This window comes from Cupressus sempervirens, chromosome 7, assembly GCF_028749045.1.
Source record: "Cupressus sempervirens isolate cs-2001-9-10 chromosome 7, ASM2874904v1, whole genome shotgun sequence".
In the NCBI taxonomy this organism is placed as follows: Eukaryota; Viridiplantae; Streptophyta; class Pinopsida; order Cupressales; family Cupressaceae; genus Cupressus; species Cupressus sempervirens.
This window is the reverse complement of record NC_143124.1, coordinates 902,344,378-902,365,171: the sequence shown is the minus strand read 5'-3', so window position 1 is coordinate 902,365,171 and position 20,794 is coordinate 902,344,378. Positions and strand designations below refer to the sequence as shown.

The window sequence follows — 20,794 nt, the reverse complement described above, 5'->3', positions numbered from 1 at the left end:
CTGACTCAATAATAAAAAGACCAGTGCCTCTACTCATTCGGGCAATAGAGTCAACTTCAGTGAACAATTTCACATGCAACTTTATAATGTTCTATGCACTTATACTGCCAACAATTAAATAATCAAGATGCAATAGGTCAAATAGTAAGCAATCTTAAATTAGTCCAGATTGAATTTTAACTCGTATGATTGGGAGACAAACTGGACACAGATACGGAAATAGATATATATTTCACATATCAATGATGATCGAATTTAAAATGCTAAATGACCATGTCCACTTATCTGACATTTAAATTGTATATAGAATTCAATAATTACAGAGGACAATTCATCTGCAGTTTAAATCTCCATGCCATTTAGAAATAAACAAAGGACTTTTTATTTTATTATTAAAATAAAATAATTGAATTTATATTACAAAGTCATATTAAACTCCTTATCCCTCCGTACAAGTAATATAAAATGCTTCTTCAAAATATGATTGTTCAATGTCGAATATACTTCAACTTTCAACTTGTATTTATATCTTTCTCTTCTAAAGATGTGACTTTTCAAATAGAAAAGTTACTCTATTTCAATACTTAATGGCATTATATAATCACGCCTTTTCAAAATATAATCACATAGCAACCTTATGATTATCGGGTAACTTTTAAGGTTAATTTTTACAAATCTTAATTCGCCGCTTCATAGATCGACTTGATTGGATAGCATTTAGACTTTAATTTTTTACATTTTAATTTTCTTCTGTTACCATGCATTGCGTTCATCTTCATCTTGTTCATCCGGCCATGAAATTTGTTTCATCATTATCAATTCAACTTCATCCATCATCGAATCTCATCCTTGTTCAACACATTCCTGTGTCATAAATCTCCATCGCTATGTGCTTTTGGCCCTCGAAAAGTGAATGGGAAGGTTGGGTGAGAACAGTGAATAAAGCCTTCGAATAGATGTTTGCGATTCACTCCATACTTTTCGGCTTTGCTTGTGTTGTGTAAAGTGATTATGAATATCTTGTCTTATTTTCTTCAAACTGCCGGATATACATCCGATGTGGAGAATGACATTTCCAGTATATTAATTATAAATCATTTTGGCACTGCGTGGAGGATGGCTTGGGCATGGTGTATTATAAATCGATGATAGACTTCCAGTATCATTCGATGACCTGTGATACTATTGTCATTTTCTCTAGTCCTCTCCAATATTTGATATGGAATTGATAAGAAGCCTTATGAAGACAGACCCTCATATCTTATGTGCATGGAAAGGCAATCACAATAATACTCTTGCTTCATTAGTTCCAACACCATTGTCTTTGAGTGTAATTCATTGTGTATGTTTTATTATTATTTGTTATTTGCCTTCATATCGATGACTAGGAAATCCTTCTATCCGTTTCTAGTTCCCCAATAATATTGAACATGTGTTGGATCCATCTTTCTATATTGTAGCAGCCATCTTTTTATTTTGGTAAAAAAATTTCGCTTATCCTCCTCAGTTCCTTCTGACGTCGATGCCTCAATAGCATAGGGAAAAGATGGTATAGTAAAATCATTCATAGAGGCACCTTCCTAATGATTGCATGGCTCCCTGCAATATGCTGACTTGTCTCTTAACACCTACGGCAGACATATATGTGTCTGGTATGCCTGAATGCTGCTCTATTTGTTAATACTCCAAGTGTATGGCAATACTCCCATGCTTCATTATATATGTTGTGTGTCACTGGACTCTTCTATCTAAAGGCCGGCTTTCTTTCCTTTACACATAGACCTCCAAGAAAGGCATATTAAAATTCATTCCAGTGTTTTAGACATTCAACTTGCAGATAACTCTATATTGGAAGAAGCAGTTTTGTTTAGAAAAGGCATTAATTAAGTCAGAAACATCTCCATCTGCTGTATCGTTCCCCAGACTATAGGCATTCAAGCATACACCGAAGATTCGACATATGATTTGCAAATTCATGTTGTTCATCTTTCAGACTTCGTATTTTCTAATGTAAGCAAGTTATTGCACAATTCAGTATAGTTCACATCTTACACTTGTGATGCTATGAAAATTATTTATTTATCAAGGTCTTTGTTATAGGGCTACAAACATGAGATTCGTTTCTTTACAAAACCCAATTAATCATCTCAGTATTGAGTATAGATGAAACTTTATTATAGAATGAGGAATTTTATTGATAGTCTGGAAATAATTTGGAAGTAATTTCGCAGATAGAATCTTTGCAAAAATTCATGTGAATTGTGTTGGTTAGAATAATATTTGTAGGCATATGGCGGAGGCTAGTGAGGATATCACTAGAGTATGGGAAATAGAACAACAATAGTAATTATAAGGAGAAAAGACGAGGGCAGTAAGGACAATGCATAAATGGAGACCATAAAAATGAGGGCTCCATTAGTGGCTCTCATTGGGCACATATGCTCCTTTTGGGCCTAATGAGATCTCCGTCATCTCTGGAAGAGCAGACCAAGCAATCATGCTTAACATGATGCAGGGGTGAAATTGGATGGCCCCAGGCCCCCCAAAAAGTGAACATTGGTTCTTCCCTCTATCAAACACTCGATTCTGATCATGTAACACCTTCTTTCTTCTAAATTCATGTGAATTGTTTTGGTTAGAATAATATTTTGTAGGCATATGGCGGAGGCTAATGTGGATATCACTAGAGTATGGGATATAGAACAACAATAGTAATTATAGGGAGAAAAGACGAGGGCAGTAAGGACAATGCATAAATGGAGACCATAAAAATGAGGGCTCCATCACACTGAACAATGAGCAGGGTTTGATGGTGTCAAATGGCAGAGATTTATGATGCCAAATTATGGCAGTTAACGTCACACACAAACCCCAAATACTGGCAGCCCAAGCTGAAGAATATAGCAGGCCTGTGTGTTATTCTAAGGTTTTATCCTATCTTATGACTTGAGAAAAAGGCCCTCATCCCTCCCATCTTTTGACATACGTAGATCCCCAATGCCAAACTACTCATTATACCAAAGTGATGGCACAAAAAAGAAATTCTCTCAAAATCCCAAACTAATCAATACACCAAACTTTCCTATATACCTCACCTTCCTATGTATCTAAAGGCACATAGAAGAATGATAGCGTAAGGGAGATTGACTTGAGGATGGAGTGGTACGAGAGAGTAAAGTGGCACCATAAGAGATTTCTTGGTTCAATCCAATAGCATACCTTCTCACGAGGGGCAATCTCAAGCATGTAAGCTCAATTGCCCTTTTGACACTACAATCCACTAGAACAAAATTTACCGCCAAACAAAAATTCATTGGAAGAAGAAAGAGAGAAGAGAACAAATGTAAAATAAAACAACTGCAAGGAGAAGTGTTTGTAGTCCCCTTACACTCCAACCTCTACAGCCCTCGATATACCTTTGGGGCTTCACTTCACAAGGTATGAAAGGGTATTCTTGATGAAAACTACGTTCAATGCACTTGGAGAGGCTCAAGGAATTTGTTTTAGTTGAGTACATCAATATTCCTTACACAATTCAGAACTTTACAGTAAAACAAATTCAAGTATGTGCAAGTTATACAAGTTTTCAGTAACATGACAACAATGTAAGTTAGCAAAGAGCTCAAAATTTCTTTGTTTTATTAATTGGTTGAGCTTAGACACTTGTAAATGCAAAAAATTGCAAGTTTTGTTATATAGAAATGGTGAATTTTGTGCTTTAAAATCGTTCAAATTCATGGATTTTGTTTTTTTTCCAATTAAAAAAACACAAAATTTTCAAAGGATCCTATGAGGGGCGCTATCCCCCAAGGAGCGCTGCCCCATGACCCTATTGGTGGTTATGCCCTCAAACCTCCATAATGCACACTACCCCTCAACCACATTGGGGTCTACATTCCCAAATCTCCATTAGTTATTGGAATCTATCAAATAAAAAACTTGGTTACAATGGGGCATGATAGGAAATTAGGATTTAATGCTAGAGTGTGCCTATTTAGTAATTATCACACGACTTCACAAGATCTCTTTGGATATGGAAACTTCTACGAATGACGTGGCTTTTGGAAGTGGCATTATAACTCATTTAAAGCTGAACTTGTGCTTTGGTCTATGGTATGTATTTAATTTTAATCTTGATTTCTGTATGATCAAAACTAGTACTATGTCTGTTTTTGAGGAATATTTTTAAACATTTATGTATATAAAATGTTGGATAAAATTATTGAGTTATTGTGATTTTTCTTGAGCTTTGCTGAGTCCAATTTTTAAAAAAAAATTGGGCATGTTGAATCCAAGGTTTTTAACTGTGATATATTATATAGCCAAATCTGTTCCCACACCACAATACAAGGACTATTTAATATTGGTTGCAACTTTGAATTTTGATTATGCAATGGCATTTTGATCTTACAAATGATTGAATTATGAATTTGGGTGTACTTTTATTCTTGTAAGTTATGAATATGAGGTATTTAAATATTCTAGTTACTGCAACTACTCAATGTTCTTATATTTCATAAAACAGAACTTTGTCTTATATATATACATACATACATACATATATATATACATACATACATATATATACATACATACATACATACATATATATATATATATATATATATATATAGCCAAATCCATACCCATACCAAAAGAAAACAAATTGTTGTAGCACCAACTCAACACAATCAAACTCAATCAAGGAGGTTGAAGTGAAATACCTCATTGTTCTAGAATTATAGAATTATAGGACTTGTAGGGGTAAGCTCTTTTCTTCAGCACTAGCTCTATAAGGAAGATCCACTCAATCACCATGTACTGAAAATTGAAGTCTTTACATCACAAGTATCTTATCAGTTACAAATTTCAGATGTACGACTATCGATGAAATATGGTTTATTTACTATGGCTTGAATATCTTATTTTTTAGGTTCTTTGGTGAGTAGATTGGAGTGCAAATACTGCAAATATTTAAAGATTAGCCCTCCACATTTTATCTTAGTTTTGATTGAGCCCATTCACATAAAGAAACAAAATTAATTAACTTAAAATTGCGCCAATGACCTTATCTTTGTATAATACAACCTTTAGCTTGACAAAAGAAATGTAGAGGTCAAATCAGATGATTTCATTCAGTTGGATGATACTGATCCTTATAGTGATCAAACAAGGCAAGATGAGGAGTCCCAGTTATCTACTATAGACAATGTTCTTAATTTTAGAGACAGACCACAATATGAGCCATTGGATTGTCATTGGGTGACATTGATAAGAAAAATGAATCATTTCCATCTAGTTGCAAGATGGATATTGAGTTGAAGCTACAAGAACAACATTCCATGCCAAGCCAAGTACCATATCAAATTGCAAGAATCCGAGCAGCTCCCCATGTTTTCACTAGATTGGGGAAGAGGAAGATGTAAAATGTTGCAATATGCAGTTTATGAATAATGATGATGATTTTAAAGGTAATTATCATAAATTCATATTAGTTGTCAGCTAACTATTCTGTGGAGATTCCACATGATGATGAAATTTCGTACTCAATTTGTATTCAAATTAATCAAATTCAATAGAAAACACTTTTGTACTCATTTCAAGAATCAATGGATACATTTTGTTAGTGAAGTTTGAATAAAATATGTAATTTTTAAAAATATTAAGCAACTTTTTTAAGTTTTCAAATCTTCCTTAAGATTTTGCTAACTTAAAATTTTTGGGTCCACCAAGTTCTTGCAAGTCAAAGTTTGGCAACCATGGATCACAACATAGGTCTTTAAAGATCATGAGGAGAATCAGTTTGATCTTGATAACATTTAAAGAATGACATGGTCTATTACTAAAAACGTGAATTAAGATAATGTTTAGAAGGGGTATCTAGAGATAGGATTATTCATTCTGGTACTGTTGACAGGGCTGAATAAGTCTACAGTTTACTTCTGTTCATTCTGACATATATGAGTTTGAAAAAAAAGTAAAAATTCCAGATTAGTTTAAGGTCTTTGAGCCGCATTGGTTAGCTGCCAATTGCTAGGCCCTTTCATGCTGTCTTTAATAATATGAAACCAAGGATTGTGAGCTCATTCCAATATAATAAATTTAAGCCTTGAGAAGCCCATATTGTCTGCCCAAGGTCTGAGCCAAATTATTGGTTTGCATAAGGGAACCCATGATTCTATGCCAAGCCAAGCACCGTATCAAAGTGCAAGGATCTAAACAGCTCCCCAAAAGATGATGTTAAATGTTGTAATATACAGTTTATGAAAGATGATGATGATTTTCGAAGGAAATCATCATGAATTCATATTACTTGTCAGCTAACTGTTGCGGCTAGATTCCACATGATACAATTTGTACTAAATTTGTATTAAAATTTAATTTAATAGAAAACACTTTTGTACTCATTTGTGGTCAATGGATACATTTTGCTAGTGAATTTTGCATAAAATATGTATATTTGAAAGTTACCAAGTCTTCCTCAAGGTTTTACCAACTCTAAAATTTTGGGTCTGCTGAGTTCTTGCCCAGTCAAAGTTTGCAAATTATGAATCACAACATAGACTATGGAAGACAAGGACAAATAGTTTAAATATTGATAACATGTAAAGAATGACATGGTCTATGACTACAAATGTGAATAAAGACAATGTTTGGAAAGGGTACCAAGATGGGTACCAAGTGATGAGATTATTCTTACTTGTACTACTGACAGGGCTGACCCAGTCTACAGTTTACTTCTGTTCATTCTGGCATATATGAATTTGAAATAATTTATTAGTTCCATGATTAATTTAAGCTCTTCGACCACATTAGCAATCCTCCAGTTGCTAGGCCCTTTTGTGCTGTCCTTGGAAAATGTGAAACCAAAAAACCAATGATTGTGAGTTCATTTCCAATATGACATCTTCAAGCCTTGAGAAGCCCATATTTGCTCCCCAAAGTCTCAGCCAAATTAAAGGTTTGCATAAGGAAACCTAAGATTCTGTTTTAAGCCCCATTATATTAATTTTTCACCCTGTCTGTTTTAGCAACATTGTTATTCATTCTAAGCCTTCAGTTATTTTCGCCCATCCTCAAGCATGCAAATGGTAGTATCAATAAGCTCATGACTTTATCTATTGGCCTATAAATCTTTTATTGCAAATATTCACTAAAAGTTGCTGCCATGAGAAAAAAGAAATACAGTTCAAAACAAATATTCTTGCACAAAAGATTTAGTATACACTATTCACTTTGGCCTCCATTCTAAGTTGGGTCATCTTCATATACAGGTACGTCCTAGACTAAAATAATTACTGTTTTCTAGAAGCAGCATGATCCTTAATATTTATTAATTGATGCCATTGCTTAATTGAATTGCCAATGCATTATATCTTTTCCTATGAATAAGAAAATTATTCCTTAATCAAACTGAAAATGTACCTGCATTTGTTGTACCACAGAAAGATCAAACATCCATAATCCCAAACGAGATGCAGCGACTCCTCCCATCAACATCCAAGCTGATACTAGTTCATTTTGAACCCAAATGGAAGCCACACATATTATCAGAATGCTCCACTGAGAAAACAGAAATACATATTAAAAAAATGGTCATCAACGGATTAAAAATCCTCAAATCTGAAAAGTGCAAAGCCCACTAAAAATAATAACATGTATATAAAATATGACTACTACTCTAAAATACAATATCCGTACTCATAGCATACAAGCATTAAAGCATATTTGATATGTGAAACTATTAAGAGCAATCTTACATCATCCAAAAATGAAACTGAAAAAAAAATAGCATTCCTCAAAAAAATAGGGGATCCAAAAAATAGGAAAAAGCAAAAAAAGTTTTTTTTTTAAATAAAAATAGAAATTAAAATAATTATTAAGTTACATTTTGTAACTTATCATTTAATAAATGTTTGGCTAGTTATCATCTAAGTCATAACGTTTGAGTTCAGCAACAATAAAATTCGAATAAACTTTAGCTAGGGTAAAAAATTCAAAACAATTTGCCATTAAATTTGACTTTAATAAAAAAAAATTAATTTTTTATTTTATACATTATAAATTGATTAAATTATCTGTTGGGTGGATATTTTGCAACTAATAATTTATGCAAATTCAGTAGCAAAATAGGATTACCAGCCAGAGCATGTGAGATAGAGTCTCTCCTACCTTAAAGGAAAGGCTCCCCCTTCTCACCATTCCTTGGATCAACTCAAGGTAAGAAAAAAGTTAAGATATATTTATAGGCTGTTACCAATATTCTTTCCTCTTGTTTCAGGAAAGAAATACACTTACTTGCAGATTGTGCAATGGGCAGGCTTGATCTCTTTAACTACACTTCTATCTAACAGTTGGATACAGTGATATTGATACCAAACACCAACTCAAAGGATGATTGAAAGCATACTAGCTTAGATCTACGTCTAGTTTTCCTAATCTATAAGAATGTCTATGAAGCTCATAGACCTTTGTGCAATTATTTTAAAGGTAAATCTCTACCATTGGGGCATACAGACTTCTAGAAGTAGATGATTTCTACGCTATAACTTAATTCTAACAATTTGTGTGAATATCAGACAGTAATATAAACTACAGTCAAAGCTTCTAGTCTATAATACTACAATTGCTCCTAATCAAAGCTTTGGCTCCAATTGTTTTTTGTAATCACTTTTCTCTAATAAACATACAATAATAAAGCTTTGGCTCCAATTGTTTATTGTACTCACTTTTCTCTAATAAACATACAATAATAACATGAATTAAATATTATAGACACAAATCACAGTCAACTTACAATTTATTCTATCACAATTTCTTCGAGTCAAAGCTTTGAATCCAGTTGCTTCTTATTATCCACTTTTCTTTCAAAGTCATACTACATAATCACAGTTATGCTTGCACAAATTTGGCAAAGCTCTCTTGCATGTATTAAAGATGATATTTACAATGGAAGGCACTCCTTTATATAGGAAAAAGGAGTGAGAAAAATGAAGTAAAAGGTGGGAGAAACTTAACCACCTTGACTAAGTCAAACAAGAAAGCAGATTTATTGGATTACATGACTAAAGTCCATGTAATCGGGTTACATGCAAATGCATTACACGCAACCTATCTTTTGAATCTACAAAGTTGAAAATACACTTGAAGAAAATGTTGAAACTGTTGATTTTGAATGAATCAATCCTATAGATTATCGACAAAGGCCTTGTACCTAGTGATGTAATTGGGGATGATCACTGAATCAAGAGTTCATGTACTTTGCACCACTACATTCATCTTGATAATCGTGGTGTTGCATTTTTGATAGCCTCGTATTCTCTTTGATGAATTGTCACTTGTCATTTGAAAACTCAATGTAATCAAGTTTTTCCTCATTCCAAGTTGTTGTGAGCTCTCCTTTGTAAGATTTGAATATTCTGGAGTTTTTGGCATTTTGAACACCTTCTCCACGATGTCTAAATGTAATCTCAAAATAACTTTCCCTATAGCATCTTTAAATGGTTTTTTTTTTTTTTTTGGATCAAATTGCTTGATGCATCCCCAAATGAACTCAAGTTCTAGGGCAGTCATTGGGAAAGTAGAGACCAAATGAATATCATTTCTTTTGATTCGAAGCATGTCTTCTTGACAGGATGTCTCTATTCTTTGAAGAAATTTTGACATATATTGACTTGAAGAGTTCACTGCAACATGAGAATTCCAAAGGGTGAAAACATCTTCTGATGGGATTGAATCCATGAAGGTTTCCAAATCAAACAATGATGGCAGATCCATGGAGGATTAGTGTTCTAAGTATGATTTAGATACTTTTTAAACACTTATGGAGCCTGGAAATGGTACAAACAGCTCCTATTTTGGGCAATAATGGTCAAAATCAGGTTTTAAAAGGTGGATTGCATGTAGGAAAAATGGGGCTTTTGTTTCGAATGATTAAGAATGCAAGTTGGAATCATATGGATGTATGTAAGATGAGAATTTTTATGTTTTAACAAAATCGGGTTTTTGAGATTCAATTACATGTGGTGAAAAACTTACATTTTTACTTGGTGTAAATATGTAATAGGGTTTTGAAAATGTTATTACATATTTGGGAATGTGGAGTTGGGCGAATTCAGAGATGGAATGAATATGAAGGCTGGAAATGTGAATGGATACTTTCATTCTTTGGGAGATATTCCATTTTCTTCACAAACAAACCAAAAATAAAACAGGAATAAGCACACAAAGTATATACAAAAACTAAAAATAGAAAGAAAAACATAACTCATGCTTTGACTCAAGCTTGATTAAATCCAAAACTTTGCATGAAATTTTGTTTTTGAAATGAGAGACATTTTGCATTTGCAAGAAATGAAAGTTTCAAACTTATTTAATAACTTGAAGCAAAAACTAGGGTTGCATTTGAACAAATGGATGATAAAGAGTAGACGATGCAAAAAATGAGCAATATGATTAAGAAATACAAGCAAAACCAGATTCTCACACCTACTAGGAGAGCAAAGAGAAAAATTTGGAAGATAGAAGAAGTTGGAATGAACTTGTTCTTTCCAAAATCAAGTTTAGAAGATGTATTTGCATGTGATGACCAAATGCCCTGAAAAATTCAAACCTCAACTTCAAATCATAGTTTGTAGATGCAAATGCATGTGGAAGATGATGCAAATGCTTGCTTAAGTGCAAAGTGCACTTCTTGGAGTGATTTGCATGTTTGAAGATGTCTTCCCAAGAGCAAACTGTAGATTGAACCTTGCATTACATGTGCATGAAATGATGCAAAGACTTGTTGTAACTATCTTTCCCTTCAAAAAAATTGGCAGAACGTGGTTTGAATGCTCTATTACATGCAATGTTTTTGAATGAAATGACCAAAATCATGGTTTGAAACTCCAAACGCATGTATAAAATATGCATTACAAGTGCATGAGAGAGCAGTAAAATGTTTGCAAATGTTTCCCTTAGGAAATCGGGGTTCTCCAATCATTTTACATATTTAAATATATACAATGGAAAATACATTTGAAGCCAAAATCGGAGTTTGAAAGGCCAAAATCATGCAACGCTTTCCTTTATAAGCCCAAATCAGAGCCTGAGAAAGGCATTGCATGTAATGGAGAAACCATGTTTGCCTCAAATTGTGGTTTAGAATTCCCTTTACATGGGTGTTTTTGCCTTTAAATGTCCATTAAGGAACCAAGAATCATCTGTAAGAAAAACATCTATCACGAGAAAGATATCAAACAAAGGTGATATGCTCTATAAAAACCTTAGAATTTTGTATTGATTGCACAAACAATGAATTCACGTTGGGATCATGTAGTACAATGAATGAATGACCTTCTTTATAGAAAGAAAGAGTACTAAAAATATCCAAAAGCTAACTATTGCTAAAAATAGCAAACTAAAGCTCGATATGCAAACTAGAAGTACATGATATGCACAATGTGCAAACTAGAGCCCAACTAAGCTAGTCTAACCTAAATTTAGGCTCAACGAAATAAACTTAAGCTAGAGCAATGAATGTGCATACATGTGCTCATTTATGCATAATATGCATGAGAATATTCTTGAGCATGTGCACAATTAATTAATGCAACAATGAAAATGTGCCTAATGCAACAAATATGCATGCTCTAACAGAGTTTTGGTCTAGAGGTTCTGACTCTTCCAAACAACATTTCAACTTTTGATTTATAAACATTTGAAGAATTATAGACCTAACTTTTGTGCCCAACTTTGGATTAACTTCTTTTGCTTTATCTTCTTCTTCCTTCCTTACTTTGCTTATGTTTTTATTAATTACTCTCCCTAAATAATCATAACTTAGGGATAGGACCTTAATCAAAGTTTGAACTGAAAACTAAATCTTAGAGTGTGCTGCAAAAATAAACCTGTTTACCGAACTTTCTTTGTGACTACTAATCTTTGGCTGACTGCTAATCTGTATGATTAATTTAAGTGACTGAAATACTGTGCTGCTTCAAACAATTGTGTGTTTCAATCATATTGGGTATGCAGATTTGGTTAATCAGTGCACTGAATCCTCGTGTCATAACAAGCATAGTCAAATAATCTCCAGAAGTGCCTTCTACTTCCAACCAAAGGTAAGAATTCCTTATTTGTGTTTTTCTTCTTCTAGCAATTTATTTCCCACATTGCGCAAATTAGAGGAATTATGTCACAAGAAAAATAATTCCTGTAATTGATAAACAGTTATCATAAGCTCAAATAACAAAGTGTCCCTGGTAGACAGGTATGATGTTAACTTCTAAATGTAAATTGCATTCAGATTTTACTGCACCTGACAATTTAGAAATTATGACTCTCTCAGATCCATGTCATATAGATGAATAGGTTTCTTGTCTAAAATCACTACAAATAGGAAATTCAGAAACACCAGACACATACCTGAGTCCAAATAGACCAAAGTCCTGTGCGGAGTGATTGCAGACGAGAATGTACCATAGGATAGAGAAGTGTTGCTGAAATACCAATAATAGCACTCACTCCACGAGCAAGGGCTAGCACATATGATTGGATGCCCTTCCATTTTAAAGCTACTGTCATCAGTGTACCAAAACTGCAAGGTAGAAGCAATGCTCTATAAATGATCAGGTCCATGCATCTAAAAAAATAAAATGGAATATATTCTCCAACTACCAACTCAAGCTGCAGCTTCAGAAGAGAGTATTGAAAATTGAATTTTAATAGAAAAAAGATATTTGTAACAAGAGTAGAATCACCTGAGCACAGTGAAGTAAAGCATAGATAGGGAAAAGCCTGCAAGCACTACATCCTGCTGGAAATAGACTAGCCATGCACCTACGGTAGGAACGTGTAAAAATTTTTGCAATAGCTTTCTTTGCCAACTTTTTGTTTCAAGTTTCTGCTGGAATGAAGTGTTTTCTTCATTGGATGTTGAATTAACTATTCTCCTTTCCCTGCCTGAATGATTGAGTGACTCATCAGAACAAACGTTTTCTCCCCCTTTCTCCTTCTCTGTTTTTTGATTCAAAGTGGGAACGGCATGATACACAGAAGACAAAAGCCAATATTCCAGGACAACAGAAAATACATTCCAAAGAACGAGGCAAATGGCAGATGTTGCCACAGATGCATAACTCATAATGAATCCAGCAGCAACAGGTGCTAACAACTTGCAGCTAAGGTCAATTCGACGCATGACTGCATTCATTTGAGTGAGAAGGTCTGGTGACTGTCCTTCAGATATCGCTACAACCCTGAAGTTTAAGAACCAAGAAACAAGAATTACAAGTGTGCATAACATCACATATTTACAGCTAGGGATTGCCCAACATGTTCAAGCTACAATAAGAAACTAAATTAAAAAAAATGATAAACATAATTGTCTCTACATAATGGTTTTTGTTTTGTCCTAAATTAAAGCTTTTATAATTTAATAGTGTACGAATTTTAGAAAACTCAAAGAAAGCCTGTCCCTAAAAAAGAATTATTTTCTAACTATTTATCATCTTCGATAAGCACTATCCATTTTGGAGAATTTAAATAAATGTAACAATTCAATCTTGACGCACATCTGATTTTTTTTAATCTAATTACTTATTATTAAATCTCAAAGAATTTTTAATAAAGACTGGAAATATGGAGAAGGATATTACTAACTCAGACATGTTTCAACTTCCAAGTCATTGAGTACAAACTTGGTGTCGACAGTAAATATTGTATCAGGATGTATGTCGTCAGTATCAGGTTGTATGTCGTTGGTATCGGCCGACAGGGTGTGTATCGGGATCTATGTCGTCGGTATCAGGAAGGTTCTACGTCAGTATCGGGAAGGTTCTTATTATGTAGCCGACATGTTGTATGTAGCCGATGGACACCTTCAGGAAGGTTCCTCGGTGAGTATATACCCCCTCCGGGATCATTGTAATCATCTCATTATAAGCATAATGTAATATCTTTGGCATATGCGAGTAATATACGGAGTTCTGCTGTTCTGTTCTATTGTCTGTATGCATTGATTTCATTTACCCAATACGGTAAACACTTGGTATCATCATTATCATACTCCCAAGCATGAATTGTACTGTCCCCAATATGGAGCCAAGGAATTAACAAGGGTATAAAATGAATAATTAAGTGCAAGGAGGGAAAAAAACTAAAACTGGAATTAAATATATCTAATTATTCATTAAGATCATTAATGGGACCACATTAGGTTGCCTATGTTTTTATTACTAGGCAAAATATTCATGGTAGGTGATGTAATTTGGAAATTGTCTAAAAACAAGGATTTTGTAAGGGGATTGCAGATTTTTGAAGAGGATAGTTTATAAGGAAGTTGATGGGAGAAAAGAAGGATTCCAAGTTTATGATTTTATTTTATTTTTCTCTCTGCAGTTGGAGAACAAAGTGCAGGGTGAAATCCCTGTCATGGCAGCTCTAGATGTAGCCCGAGGTCTGCATCAGCATCTTATCTAGTCTAGAAAACAATAAATCTACCATGAATGCCTATCACTGATGCTAAAGGTAATCACTGTGGTGATTTGGAGGCATCATTACTCAGACTGGTATTGCAGCTTGATTGAAGGGTTCAGAGTGGTCAACATAAAGCCCAGGTTTGCTGTAATCAGAAGTCGGACAACAGCAGCATCAGCAAATTCTGCAGTGACCAGATATTTTCAGTTTTCCAATTAGAGATAGAAAAGTCAAGGGTCCATAATCTGATTCTAGAATGATGTTAGAAATTCTCTGCAAAGATTTACCATTCGAATTTAATATTGTCTTGGCTATAGCTTTTTGCTAGTACAAAATATATTGAAGAACCCTTGTTGCATGTTAGTGAATTCTAAGCAAACTGTAAGTAGCTTGCAAACATTCCACGAAATTAATTATACTTTGGTTTTGTTTTCTATCTGAATCTAGAAATTAGTGAAAATAAAATAGCAAGGATATTTAAGTGATATCCGATCCACAAATCTTGCGAACTTGTGAGATTGCATGTGTCGGATGTTATTGAATGGTCCTTTGGTGAATACTCAAATGATTGCATGCCAGTTTTTGAAGAGGTTTACCATTGCATGTTGTTTTTGAGAAATCTTGGCTAGTGGATTTGTGTTGCATGACAGTTTGGTGGTATATAGATGGTTGCACGTTACTTTATAATCAATTTAAAGGAGTGGGTTTCTTTTGCATGCCATTTTCAAGCAGTACAAAATTTTGGATTTGATGGCGTGGCAGTTTTGATCAGTTCCAAAAGGCAGGTTTATTTTGCATGTTAGTATTTTGACTCATGCGTGATAGCAAATGAACTCAAAGGTATATAGTTAGGAACAAAGGAAACAAACTTAGTGTTTATTTCAGACATCTACAACAGGGGGTATAAAAGGTTACATGACATAAATGGCTAAAATAAAAAATGGGCACCAGCCAAAAAAAAACGATAGAAAAAATAGTGAAACTCCACAAGGAAATGATCGGCATATGGAAAAACCAGGGTTGCATGGGTACTCGTACCCACACCCCTAGTACTCGTACCCATGTACCCAAGTACCGGATACATGTATCCTAAGTACCAGGTATTCGGTAGAGAGCATCATAGCTAAGGACCTTGATTAAGATTTCTGATTTTTCTTTTTCGGTTTTTTGTTTGCTTATCAGCTTGTTGTTTATCAAGCTTAATTCAATACCTTATCATTTTGAAACCTTGATACAATATGATTAACAATAAACTTTATCACTGTTCAAGTCAGAATTTTATCATTTGCAATATGGCATTGTCATATGATTTATGATTTTCTTGTTCATGTTTAAAGTCTGCCTTCTCTATTATGCATCTAACCATTGATAATATATTATTATTACGAACACATAGCAAATCTGAAACTGAAAATAATACATTACATTTGCAAACTTTATCACTGTTCTTGTTTTGAAAAATAATTGTCATGACTCATTATTTCAGATTTTTTATAAATATAAAAGTATAATTAAAAATAAAGTTTGACATACCCAAGTAACCCCCTCCCCTATCATGAAAAATAGTTGTACCCGTACCTAAGTACCCGAAGTACCCTTGTCCCCGTGCATCCTTGGGAAAAACTTATGAATGGTATGAATGACTTATTTCAAGAATTTCAAAAATATCAATCAGATTTGTCATTATTAATAGTGTTAGTGTAAATAATTAATTATTATTACACCTTACTTAAGTTTACTTAGGAATATGCATAGTCATATGAGTTGTCTTGTTGACAACATAGGAGTTAGCAACTTATTTGAGCACATGGTGTCTACAACATCTCTTTATGAGATACACCTATGTAAACTTATCCTCTCATCATCGCACAAACTGTTGTGCTCAATGAAGGATAATCCACCTTTGGTGGACATGTGTTGAGTTGTAATCCTTATCTCTTGTGTGACTTCTAGACATATCGGTTGCCCTTATATACAAGCACCCTCTATGATGTATTCATTCATTATCCAATATTTTCATTATTGTTATTATGATCATCCATTATTGGTCCATATTGTGCTAGGGCTTGAGTTTATTGATCTTGGCGTCATTTTGCCCCAAGACGAATTCTTACATGACATCAAAGCCATAGGAGATCTCTTCACATAGCCATTGGAGACCATTTTTGCTTCACCTCTCAAAGGGCCACGATTTAGATCCAAAGTATCCGCAGATATTGAGAGTGTTTTGAGCAAGATCTGACCTCACCATTGCGTCTGGAGGATCGATTCGGCAAATTTTTACTATAAATTTGCCTACCCTGGGCTATAGTCAAATCTGAGGCAGAAATTTTTTGCAAACTGAAACCCAAAGGCCTGATTTGCAAAATTGGTATGTTCAATTTAAGATCTATAATTTCCTTTTCTAGATTTACAATTATTCATTTCCATCATTTATTTCTGAAAATTTTCTGATCTGTCAAATTCTCGGATCTATAATTTTTTGGAAAAAAATTGGCCTTCTAGGCCAGTGGGAAACCATTTTTAATTGCACGCAAACTAAGCAGTCAAACCCTGGCCACCTGCAATTAGGCATAGTCCACAGACTGGAATGGTTAACGGCTCGGCAATTAACACAGACTGCAAACGGCAACACAAACCACACAAGTTAAGGCATCACCCCTGGCGGTTTACTTAACTACAAACCCCGCACGAGAACACTGCCAGCGGCTCGCAAGCCACATTGCCTTTCGCAAGTTCCGATATTTAAACCAGACATAAACCTTGTGCAAGGCGCATGTGGGAATAAATCCCACAGCCCCCGCCACTAGCCTAGGCCTACTGTGATGCCACCTCTACTCTGGAGCGCCAACGGCCAACATCGCCTCTCCGTCACCTGCAGAATCACCACTCATCTCATCCGCCACCCTCGCAATCAATCTCCGTAGCCGCCACGTGGAAGACAGGGATTTGCGAGCAAAGCCACGTCAGCCACACAGTCGGCGCACACGTCAAGGGCCACGTTAGCTGGACCATACCGCCACGCAAGAAGCCATGTCACCATTCGTATAGTACGAACTACCATGTCACCTGCCCAGGTGGAATTATCGCTGACGTCATCATCTTGGTGAGCCTAAATTTGATGGTCGTTTGATCATCACGAAATGGCCAAATTGCATTGTTGAGACAATCATTTGGATGTCAATGTTAACACAGTGTTTTGCTGATGTCATTAGGGCAGACCCCTCACCATATGCAATTTTGATTTGACAATCCAAATTTGGGAGGCCATATCTCAGTCATACGGACTCCAAATCAGGTGCAATTTATTTTTTACTTGGGCTAGAATATTCTGAATTTTTCAGTGGTGCTATTATTTTCTAGTTTTGGTGCACGGATTTGTCAAAAAAATCAGTTTTTGGTGACAAACTATCCAATCTTGCATTTTGCAACTTCAAATGCTCTATATGGGCTCATCTGGACACATATTCAGGTTCTTTTTTTTTAAAGTGCATAATTTTTTGTCTACTTTCCAGATCTGCAATCAAATTATAGGCTTGTGTGGACAGAAATACCACTTTCAAAAATAGGTCCTTTTTTGCATTATATTGCTTTGATCAAACTTCAAAATTGTTGTATATCTGAGCAACATTGCTAAGTACCAGATTTGAACTCCAAGAGGAGGTTGTAAACAGCAAAATTAGAAGTCCACTTATGCCCTAAATTGGCAAGTGGCTATTGTAATCGCACTAAGTATGAAGTGCCTAAAGCATTCATTTGGGGGGGCGGGGTGGGTTCTTTGATTCAGTGAAAGGGGGGGGGGGGGGGGGGGGGTGTCTCTTGGTGTTGTGTTCCTTTCTTCTTGTTGTTATCTTTCTTTCCTTGCATTATGAGAAACATTAAGGTTCCAAAATTAATACCAGATAATTATGCCACATGGCCAGTTAAAAAATGGTGTGAATTAATGAATGAAGAAGTTTCTCAATATGTAGATGGATCTCTTCCTAAACCCACAAGTGATAAAGTAATTCAAAGTGATATCTGTGCTTGGGAATTGGTAGATAGAAAAGCCCTAGGAATCCTTAGGTTGGGGGTTGATGACAAGATCCTTTATCAAATCATAAAATATGATACATCCAAGGAAACTTGGGATGCCCTTAAAAAGCTATATGGGAAAGTGAGTGAGGAGGATGTCTACAAGATTGAAGATGAACTTATCTCCCTCAATCCTAAGAACTTTGATTCCATCAAGGATTTTATCATTAAGGTGAATGAGTTGAGAACAGAACTTGATGATTGTGGTAGTCCCATTAAGGATGACAGGTTGATTTATCTAATTCAGAATAAGCTGCCATCAAAGTACTCCACATTTGTTTCTACTTTCAACACCTCAAAGGCAACCTTAGGGGCTTCTTATCAGAAACTCACTTTTGATGAATATGCCCAGTTGTTAGAAAATGAACAAGCTAAGTTGATAACAATGGGGTTCTCAAGTCTTCAAAGTCTAAGGCATTGGTGGCTAACAATGAGAGCTCCAAAAGTCCAACTGGTGGAAGTTCAAACAAAGGCAAGGGTAAAAATAAGAAGAGGAAAGATAACAAACAAGGGGACATAGAAAAGTCACCACCTAAATCGAATCAAGGAGGCAAGTCTTCTCCAAATACCAACAAAAGGGGGACAATAATCAGGAAAAGAAGTGTGCCTATTGTAAAAGAATTGGTCATGATGAACATGAGTGTTATCACAAGTAGATTGATGAATTGAAAAACATCATGAAGAAGCAAAATGTTCCATTGCCTAATGCTTATAAGGAAAAGGGGTCTTCATCATCAAATTCTAAGAGCAAAGGGAAAGCTTTACTCACACACACTGTCAGTCGGGGGGAATGGATCATCGACTCAGGTGCCACACATCAAATGGGGGCTTCAAAAAGAGATTTTTCTTCAATGACACCTTCAAAGGTACCTCACATCTTTGTAGAGGATGATACTAAAGTAGAAGTTGAAGGAAAAGGTGAAGTTGAGATGGAAAATGGAGCATTCAAGGATGTTCTCTATGTTCCTAATCTTACCTCCAACCTTCTTTTAGTCTACCAAATCACTCACTATGGAGGTGGAAACAAGGTTGAATTTCTTCCAAATTCAATTATTGTGAAAAGCATCAAAGATGATTCTATGGTTGCAATAGGTGAAACTAAACATGATTCAAGGCTTTACACTTTCTCTTCCTTTGTGCCTAAATCTAATGCACAAGCCTTGTTAATTCATTCGAATCCAGAAAGCAAACTGTGGCATGAGAGGTTTGGACATCTCAACTACAGGTATCTTCAACAGCTTAGCAACAAGAACATGGTTCATGGTCTACCTCAAGTCCAATTCTCAAATGGTGTTTGTTCAAGTTGCATACTTGGGAAGCATCCAAAAAAAATGTTTGACAAGGCGAAGTCTTGGAGAGCACAAAATGTTCTTGACCTAGTTCATAGTGATGTGGCGGGCCCATTTGCAATGCCATCATTTGGAAAGTCTTGCTATGCACTCACCTTCATTGATGACTACTCTCGCTATACTTGGGTATTCTTCATGGCTCATAAGAGTGAAGTGTTTGAACAATTTCTCACCTTCAAGGCTCAAGTAGAAAAGCAATCAGAGAAAGCCATCAAGGTCCATCAAATAGATAATGGAAGGGAGCATGTGAACTCAAGACTTACAGATTTTTCTACTCAAGAGGGAATTGACCTTCAGCATTCAGTACCATACACTCCACAAAAAAATGGTGTTGCAGAGAGGAAGAATAGAACCCTTAAGGAGATGACCACTTGCATGCTACTACATAAGTCTCTTGATCAAGTTTTTTGGGCTGAAGCAATGAATTGTGCAAACTAGATCCAGAATAGGAGTCCTCATAAAGCTTTGGATGGTTTAACTCCTTTTGAAGCTTGCAATGGAAGGAAGCCTACTGTAAAGCACTTTAGAGTCTTTAGTTGTCCAGCATGGGCACGAATACCTCCACAAAAATGCAAGGCATCGGCACCTCAAAGTAAACCTTGCATCTTTGTTGGTTATGTGGACTCTCATAAAGCCTACAAATTGATGGATCTAGAGACATGTGAAATTTTCTATGAGAGGAGTGTACACTTTAAAAAAAGTTGTCCAAGCTTTACTTCTTCAACTCCTCCTTCTTCCTTCTTCATTGAAGAGAGTAACAGTGATGATAGTGACTTGGAAGATGTCCGTCCATGACCCAAACAGAGGCAGCAAACAAATGAGATTGAGGAAATCCCTTCTAATTCTACATCTTCTTCCACTAGACCAAAATGGGCTCATCAGACATTGGACGCGGCAGGATCATTGGTAGG

The 20,794-nt window shown here is 35.3% G+C and overlaps 1 protein-coding gene across 1 annotated transcript in view; it reads right to left on the bottom strand.

Annotated features, from left to right (window-relative positions):
• The window catches only part of LOC149550420 (solute carrier family 40 member 1-like), a 129,671-nt gene that overhangs the window by 44,086 nt on the left and 64,791 nt on the right, over positions 1 to 20,794 (bottom strand). Inside the window, exons 4-6 of the mRNA XM_089793439.1 lie at positions 12,744 to 13,241; positions 12,409 to 12,580; positions 7,426 to 7,563 (exon numbers count right to left, since the gene is read on the bottom strand). Of these exons, the coding sequence (XP_089649565.1) occupies positions 7,426 to 7,563; positions 12,409 to 12,580; positions 12,744 to 13,241 (808 nt within the window). The remainder of the gene's footprint in view (positions 1 to 7,425; positions 7,564 to 12,408; positions 12,581 to 12,743; positions 13,242 to 20,794) is intronic.